Below are 9365 nucleotides of genomic sequence, written 5' to 3' on the forward strand. Positions count from 1 at the left end.
TTTGTTTTATTTTAAATCGGAGTTTTATTTTATTATTTTCTTAGTCGAGTATAATTAAAGCACAGTGTTATAATAGCTTCAGTGGTACAGTGGTCATGATTCAACAATTCTATACATTTCTCAGTACTCCTCAAGACAAGTGTGCTCTGAATCCCCTTCCTTTTGGCGGGCAGATGGGCAGCTGGTCTGATGGAGGCAAGAGGGACACTTGCACCCCGCTGGCCACCCTGTACTGACTCAGCTTTATCATCTGGGAAGTTTCACACCTTATGTGCTTCACTTGAAATCCTGGCAAACTCTTGCCTTCTACACGGTGACGTCAGCATGGTTTGGCTTCCCTTTTTTGTTTACAAATTAAAAAAAAAAAAAAGGCAACACCCAGAGATCTGTAGATAATAGGATTTATGTTTTACCACTGAGTCTCAACATTGGTTGGGGCATTGGGAAAGAACTTAATTTGGCTGCTGAGTGGAAAACAAGGGAGCGTGTCTTAGAAAAGACGACACGGGGTGGTGGGGCAGGGGGTTGGGGGGGCCTTAAACGCCCTCGCTTGCGCAGATGGAGAATCCTAAGACGCCCAGGAGTCCAGTCTTTGAGCAGAAGCGAATACTGACGTTTTCTGAAAAAGGGACAAATTTGTGAAGAAGGAGCATTGAGAAATACGTTATTAGAATGCAGCAGACCCATGCCTTCTCGTTAATGTCTTGACGAGGGATTGTACATGTAATTCTCTGTTACCCAAGGTTTTAGCTACCCTTGTATTGCAAAGGGTAATGATGTGTTAGCTTAAATAAGACTGACAAGTCCTGGGAGCTCCTGGGTGACTCAAGTTGGTTAAGCGGCTGCCTTGGGCTCTGGTGGTGATCCCGGGTTCCTGGGATGGAGCCCTCCCCCCATCTTGGGCTCCCTGCTCAGTGGAGGGTTCTGCTTCTCCCTCTCCATCTGGCCCTTCCCGAACACTCTTGTGTGCTCTCTCTCAAGTAATTAAATAAAATGTTTAAAAGAGAGAGAGAGAGAGAGAGAGAGAGACTGACAACTTCTAGAAGTGCTGTATGGCTCTATTTGATTAATGCTTTGACATTCTGCATGGGTGCCCTATCTGTGTGCTTTTAGTCCTAAGTACTAATGACCCTGCTAAAAGAAAAGTATCTTCAAAAACTTTTCTAGACAGTAAAAATGTGATAAATGCTCATTATTTTCTTTCCTCTTACCTTCTTCCACTACTCTGGGTAATTTATCTTGCTGCATTCACCATCTGCAGCCTGGCCCCTCTTTCCCTCTGGCTACTTTCCCATATTGGAAACTTTGTATAAAAATACCAGTGATGACTGCAATGATATATGCTAGCTGGACCACTCAGGGCTTTTTTTCCTTGTCAATCAGTGCACTTTGCTTGCTCTTCCTTAGACTCATTCTATCTGAGATTCTGAAAATAGTTTTTGAAACTTTTTTGAAGAATAATTGACAAGTGGATTTGTATGCTTTTCAAGTGTACACCGTGCTGATTTGATATCCACACGCGTTGTAGAATGATTACCAAGACCGAGAGAACACATCCGTCACTTCACACAGTTAACGTAGGTAATTCTTTCCTGTGTGTGCTGCGTGGTAAGAATGCTTAGGATCTCCTCTCAGCAACTTTCAAGTATACAATCCTGTATCATTAACGCCCATGAGCACGAAGCACAGGAAGAAATCCAACAGTTTTCTCCTGGCACCCAGGACATCTGAAAATTTCATCCTCTGTGTTAACCCATCAACTTCTCCACCAGAGGGCGTTTTCCTTAGGGCACCCTAATGCCCTCAGGAATGAGTTTCATTCATTGCTCGCTCTCCCTCCTGTTTAGCAGGATTGCCACACACCGTAGGTGTTTTGTTCCTGAACTCAACCGAAATGAGCCATGTTTCACGTCTACCTGTACTTCACACAACCCCAGGTGGAATGGCCCACACGGGGAAGCTTCCAGGAAATGTCTGGGAAAGGAATAATTCAGTACTCACCTATCTTCTCAACCACTTCCCCCTTGTACAGGGGGATGTGACTGCAGAGATGCCTGATCGGGGAACCAACCAGGAACCAGTCTATGTCCATGATCAAGGACTGCAGAGGGCTGTATTTGACCCAGAAGTATTTGTCAGAGTACATGTTCTTCATAGCCTAGAACAGCAGAGGAGAGGGGGATAGGATAAAGCAGGTTGACTTAACCTGATGTCCCTTATTCTAAGCTTTTTCTTTTTCATACTATGAAGCAGAAGCCCATCAGCAATGCTCAGGATGCCATCTCCTTCTGAGCACTTGGTCTGCAGGGAAGCCTCGATATTACCAATGTTATATTCTTCTTGGTGGCAGTGAAACCCAGGGAGGGTGACTCCCATGGCACAGGGGGCACAGATGGGAAGTTACAGGGGGGAATGCAACACCACATTCCAAGTCTTGGGCTGTATTTGTTTATTCTCACTGTCCCGTGTTGTTTCTTTGCACCTTTGTGTTGTGGACTAATATGACTTCACTCGTTTTTCTGCCAGTCACTATTTCTAAGAGCCTTGCTGTTCAGTCCTTTACAGAAAAACACTGGAATTTATGATAAGTTCTCAAATTGGGGGCTGGATGGTAGAAATCAAGCTAAGCAAAATCAATAAAGGAGAAAACACTTTAAGGGATGGCGAGTGCATAATCATGGTAAGATGTAATATTATGATCTTTCCCCTTACTCTCTTCTTTCCTCTGTAGGCACCCATTTTCCCGGGCAAAGGAATGGGGAATGGGGAAGAGTACTGCAGAATCACCTGTTTCTCGTAGATGTATCGTTCTAGTTTGTCCAGAGCAGGGATCGCCTTGTGGTCCATCTTCAGGATGTAGCAAGCTCTTCGGGAGAGCAGCCGGGATGCGATGTAGCCCTGGGGCAGGAAGAACACAGTTATTGGCCTGCCTGGCTCCCCGGTTCCGAACTGGTGGGGAGGACATTTGAGCCTCACTGAGGAAAGCCTTGAACATGTGCAGTGAGTGCACGTGACCATTTGTCGCGAGCCGTCCATTCTACCCATTCGCCTTATTTTACATCATAGGTTTACTTTTTGGCTTGTTGTTTCTATCTCTGAGGTTGTACAAACCCACAATCTGTGCCCCACTTCTCATGTTTTGCAACTAGGGCCTGTAGTGTCAGGTTTGAACAATTAAGAAGCAGCAGCTGTCTGTTTCCTTCTTTCTTTTTTTAAGATTTTATTTATTTACTTGACACAGCGAGAGAAGGAACACAAGCAGGAGGAGTGGGAGAGGGAGAAGCAGGCTTCCTGCCAAGCAAGGAGCCTGATATGGGACTCGATCCCAGGACCCTGGGACTATGACCTGAGCTAAAGGCAGATGCTTAACACCTGAGCCACCCAGGTGCCTCTGTCTCTCTATTGATTTCGTTCTGCCTTTTCCTTAATTTGGGGTAAATACAGTATTCTTTAGAACTGTGCTTTCCAATATGTTCACTCCCAGCCACATGGGTTATTTAAATTTAAATTCAAATTAAGTAAAATTTAAAATGCACTTCCTCTGTCACACGAGGAAGTGTGACACAAGCAGCCACAAGCAGCCAGTAGCTTGTCTGTTGGAAAATACAGATATAGAGCATTTCCAGCCTTGTAGAAATTTCTGCTGGACAGTGCTGCTTGAGAAACTCTCCTTCGAGTGGCATGCTCCCCCTCCCTGCCAACATGCACACGTTTCATCCACTCTTCTCTCCTTTACCATCTTCTCTCCCTGCTTTCTCCATCTCAAACCCAAGCAGGCTGGAGGGGGCTGGGTTGGAGGCAGGGGGTATAGAAATAGCAATGGTAGGCGAGGTCCAGGAGCCAGACCAAACCGGAGGCCACCTCACCTTCACCCCGAATGGAATTTTCTCTACAGAGTCCCAAATAATTATACAGTCCGTGAGGCTGTATGTCATACAGGGAGAGAGAGAACCTCAAGCAGACTCTGAGCTGGGCTCAGATTCCGGCTGGGGGCTTGATCTCATAACCATGAGATCATGACCTGAGCTGAAAGCAGGAGTGGGACACTTAACTGACTGAGCCACCTAGGTTTCCCAAACAAAACCACTTCTTCTAGTTCCCATTTTTCAATTCTTACAAATTGCCAGTTCCTAAAATTCAAAAAGAGCCCGAGGTGAAGCCTGATGTCTGTGCAAGAGGCTTAAACCGAGTCCTCACAGCTCTGGTTTTTTTTGTTGTTGTTGTTGTTGTTTGTTTTTTGTTTTAAGACACTTGGGGGATTTCCCTGAAATCTGCTTTAAAAGACAATTGCAGTACAACTTCCTTTAAAACTGTATCTTTCAAAAATTTTGTGTTTTCAGATATGTCCTAGAACTGCCAATGCCAATGGGGAGGAGACATGTGAGGAGGTTCCTACAAGAAAAAGAGACAAAAAGTACGTTCAAATGCCCAGTGAGATGGACTGTGACCTACTTATATTCACAGTACGTAGCTCTGTCCCATGGTAAAAGCAGCCTCCTGATCAGATGGAACGAATAGAAAACAAACAAATAAATGGATAAAGGACCCAATACCTCTTCTAAGCAGGTTTCTGAGATTTATTGTTAATAGCAGTAACTGAAACTTGTAAAGATTTTGGATTAACACACTTTCCTTCTTCCAGAAGAAGTATGATTTATTGCATATCCTACTGACATAGTTGAAGAGGTATAGTTGTTCGGGATTTCTGCTATTCTATGATTGTTTATTCCATAATCGCTCTTTTTCTGCATGAGTTTTTCTATTAGAAGCCCTAATGCACTCATTTATTCATTCAGCCAATATTTTTGAAAGCCTGTGTGCCAGGCTATGCTCTGGGTTTTAGTCCCCTCTTCTAGACACTGTCTGAGCCTGTAGTGAGGCAATTATCATGATGGTCCAATTACCACCTCAAAAGATCAAACAGGTGTGTATGTTACCTGTTACACATTTTTCTTAGAAGTGGTTTTGTTTGGGAAACCTAGGTGGCTCAGTCAGTTAAGTGTCCTACTCCTGCTTTCAGCTCAGGTCATGATCTCATGGTTATGAGATCAAGCCCCCAGCCTGAATCTGAGCCCAGCTCAGAGTCTGCTTGAGATTCTCTCTCCCTTGCCCTCTGCCCCTCCCTCTCCTCAAATGCACACATACCCTCTCTCTCTTTCTCTCTAAAATAAATAAATAAAATCTCCCTTTTTTAAAAAAAGGGAAAAGTGGGGTGCCTGGGTGGCTCAGTGGGTTAAAGCCTTTATCTTCAGCTCAGGTCATGATCCCAGGGTCCTGGGATCAAGCCACGAATCGGGCTCTCTGCTGAGCAGGGAGTCTGCTTCCTCCTCTCTGTCTCTCCCTGCCTCTCTGCCTACTTGTGATCTCTTTTTTTCTGTCAAACAAATAAAATTTTTAAATCTTTTAAAAAATTAAAAAGAGAAAAGCAAAAGTAAGGGAATTCTGGAAGAATTGCAAGGATAGTTCTTGGAATTCAAATGCATAGTAAATGGCTGCCCCTTCACCCTTTAGAAACCCAGTGAGTCTTGAAGAATATAAAAATTCCTTTGCAGCTTACATGTTTATAGTCAAAAATCGTGGTAGAGGAGCATGAACCTGAATGGATGTTAATGATGGCAATATTTTTTTGATTGTCGATTGTCACTGTCTCCTGAAGATTGCCACCATTTTTGCTTGGGCTGATGATGTTATAAACCTAGATTAACAACAAAGACATAATGGTTTTTCCATAAGTCCTATGCACTGGAAAGACAACCCTTCCAACCAAATGAAGCCCTCCACTTGTGAGCAAGAGACTGAAGTCTGAAACCTCCTCCCTGGCATCCCAGACCGAAAACCATGCTAAAGTAAGAATGTGAAGCTCTTCTTCATGGTTTACTATATTATACACAAGAGAAGCAAAAACATCACAGAAGAAATGAAAGTGACCACATTGTAAAGCAATGGGTTGCATTTTTTTTAAGGACTGCAGTTTGGAAAGAAATAACCAAACTTATCATTTCCTTTATTGGTTATTTCTGGGATGCCATCCCAAATAGGGCATATGGGCTCTCTACCGTGCTCCACATAGATGATCTTGTATCTTCCTTTTCCTTTGCCAGTAACTGTAGGGTATAAAGTCCAAAGAAAACCAACTTACCTCATATCCATGAGATTGTGTCCCAAAGATGGCCAACACCAGAAACACCACCTAAAAAACAGACCAGTTGCATCTATTCTCTATAGGGCAGTCATTAAGGATGGGGACTTACAGAGACACTGGACAGGATAAGCACAAGTATCTTGGAAAATATACATTTAGAGACACAGGTGGGTGATCATGGGCAATCAACAGTCCATCTCCCAGATGCGAAACACACATTCCCTCATTAGACAGGTGTTTGCTGACTTCATGCTATTTGTCAGACACCAGGTTCTACCTTTATGCCCCATCCCTGACCCTTCCCAACATCATAAGCTTGTAGGCAACAAGAGTTCTTATGCCAGATACAACCTGGAGTAGGTGAACAGTGAGGAAGGACTCCTTTTACTACGAGAACACCCTGGTGTGACTCACAGTGGATTTGGATGACAGAGTGAAGTTGTATCTTATGGTTAAAAAAAAAAAATGTATCAAATTCCCTTGAAACCAAGAGGGTAAATTACAGTGCGATTCATGGTGATGAGATACAATGGATTCCTAAGGGAAACGATGAAAATAGGATACTTGGAGGCATGGCAAACTTTCAAGGCTGACATCAAGGAAAGCCTCTATATTCTCCTTAGTGATGCCCTCAGACAAATGTTAGGCTGATGGACCATGAGACTGACACTGACGCAGTGATGACATTTTGCTGCAGTTGTGTGAAGAGTCTTATCCAATGGGTAAAAGACCCAGTTTTGCCTTCTTTTCTGAACGCTACCATGTACGCCACTGCCATTGCAAGCCACTCATGAAGGAGGTCTGCAGGAAGGCAAGTATTTTTAAGACCTGTCAAGAGGATTTATTTACTTTCTTAACATTCACCAGTAACATTTCTCTTCTGATGACTGGGGAGGAGTGTCTGACAAAGGCCAGCATGCAGATCTCCAACCTGCCTACTCGCCCAGCCACATGCCTTCTCTGACTCCAGGCCAGCTCTATAACCTCTGACACTCTTCTCTATTCTATTTAAATGGGTCTAATACAGAGGTTTGAACAGATGGGTGGAGGACTGACCACCATAGTAATACAATTAGAGAGAGCTCAGGAAGTGCCCCCGCCCCCCCAAATAACCACCTGCCCAACACCATGTTTAATACACCGAGGTTACAGGATTAGGTTTCAGCAACAGATCTCCTCTTGGAAAATCAAGAGACCCTTGGAGATGGAACTCTCTAAGCCAACAATCTTGAACACCTGATGGGAAGAAACTTACCATTTTGCTTTCTCCATCACCAGCTAAATGAGGACAAAGGATAGATCACTGGGGAAGGAGTTCCATTCTAGGTCAAAACATAGACCTCTGCTCATGGAGCAGTGCAGAGTGGAGCCATGGGAGACTGGGGTCAGGATTGGGATCCGCAGGAGGAGAGATTGCACAGCAGGAACGTTGTACCGTAATTGCTCCTGCCAGGGGGGCCGGAGATGGGTACATTTCAAGTCTAAACCTCATGTTTACTGGAAAGGGAAAATCACATTCCTCTGGCCTCAGTCACCTCATCCATAGGATGGGGGTAATACTGCTCAGCTCACAGAATTCTTGAGGTGAATAAATCAAAGTATGTTCAGCATAGGATCTCATATGCACTCAGAAAATGATAGCTGCTATTATCTTTTTTAAAAAAAAATTGTCCCTTCTCTTTTAAATAGTAAATGCAGTTGTCCCAAAATGCCTACATTCCTTCTCAAGCTCATGATAGTAAGGAACTGTTATTAAGAATTCTCCAAATTAAAATTCTCTAGGTATTTCCAAGATGTTTTTTTTAAGTAAATGTCTTAGAAAATAGACAATGGACTGATAAATATCTGACCTCATATTTAACACTATCGTTGCCAAAGACATTATTTAATTCAACGACAGAAGCTTAAAAGCTTGCATAGTGTTCATCTAAGACTTCTGAAATCCAAGGCATATTGGATTTGAACATTTTCTCTCAGAGCCACCACAAGAATATAAAGAAGCATAAAAAAATACTCACAAGGACTTTCATTTTGCCTGATGGGAAGAAGGTGCCAGACGAGGCTGCCAGTGCAACTCCAACCCTTTATATTAGCTTTAAGGTGTGGAAATCTCTTTCCAGAACAATTACGTTGGAAAAGGCTATGTCCATATCTCTGACAAACACCAGCAAACTCCTTTATCAGGATTGAGACACAGCCACATAACCTGATATCAATAAACTTCATTAGTCAGTAATAAAAATCTGCCACTTGGTCACTCAGTAAATATTCCTTGCTTATCTGTGTAACATTGCAGTCAAGATTTCAATTTCCACCCTTTAAAAATATTATAAGATGCTTGTTCTACACCAGCATCTTATAGACAAACAAGTCCTACTATCTGCCCCTGATGGTCAAGTCCTCCCTTCAGACTTGAACTGGGTTTTCAGTGTCTTTTCATGTGTGCCCTGTATTTTGAATTCTTCTGACTGAAGGATGGACGTAGGACTAGAGGAAACACAGTGGCTGGGGGACGCCTATGACTTAATTTCTTCTCCCTGTTAAAGTCACTTCCAATTTCCACAGACTCATGAGGAACAAGATCTAGAGAGCACTCTGCCCAATTACCAGAGTTAACCACAGGTTTACATTAAGCATTGCCCATAACTCCATAAAAACTATGAGTTATACATCTCTACTTCTCCTGAAGGGGACTGAAAATTTCTCAGATTAAAAAAAAATGAGATACAGTTGAATTTGTGTAATTTTTATAATACCACACTCAAAAATGTTTGGCTAGGGTTACAGTGGGATCATTAATTCAGAAGGCAGGGAAATATAAAAATAAACATTACCTGTCAATGGCAAATTTGTTAACCATTGAGAATCGCTATGGTAAGCACAGAAGGAACACAAGTGATGTCCTTGTTCTACAACCGAATGGCTTCCTGACTAGCAGCTTAAAAAATGGGACTTTTAAAAAGCAGATATTGGGCAGTTTGGGGGTTACCTAGTTTCCTGGAATTCCCCTCCCCTGGCTGGTCAGTTGGGTGGATGAAAAATGTGCTGCTTTATTAAGCTGTTTTGAGATACTGGCAGCAAGAAGAACTCCAGTTTTATAGCACATCTGCAAATGCTCTCCCATATCTGGCTCCCAAGACCCCAAAAAGCAAGCCAGCTCCCACACCTGCAGACATGAGGGCAGACAGAAGTACTACACCCTTTGCATTTCTTCCTCTTGCTG

General features: G+C 43.1%; 1 protein-coding gene across 1 annotated transcript; it reads right to left on the minus strand.

Annotated features, from left to right (window-relative positions):
• Nucleotides 1–387: 387 nt before the first annotated feature.
• GKN2 (gastrokine 2) lies at nucleotides 388–8266 on the minus strand. The gene is made up of 6 exons (XM_059187865.1): nucleotides 8161–8266; nucleotides 6140–6190; nucleotides 5558–5695; nucleotides 2788–2898; nucleotides 2002–2158; nucleotides 388–619 (listed from the first exon to the last, which is right to left on the minus strand). Exons 1-6 carry the CDS (start codon nucleotides 8170–8172, stop codon nucleotides 537–539), a joined length of 552 nt encoding a protein of 183 aa, XP_059043848.1. The 5' UTR covers nucleotides 8173–8266; the 3' UTR covers nucleotides 388–536.
• Between the last annotated feature and the right edge of the window lie 1099 nt (nucleotides 8267–9365).

Source organism: Mustela lutreola, chromosome 9, assembly GCF_030435805.1.
Source record: "Mustela lutreola isolate mMusLut2 chromosome 9, mMusLut2.pri, whole genome shotgun sequence".
In the NCBI taxonomy this organism is placed as follows: Eukaryota; Metazoa; Chordata; class Mammalia; order Carnivora; family Mustelidae; genus Mustela; species Mustela lutreola.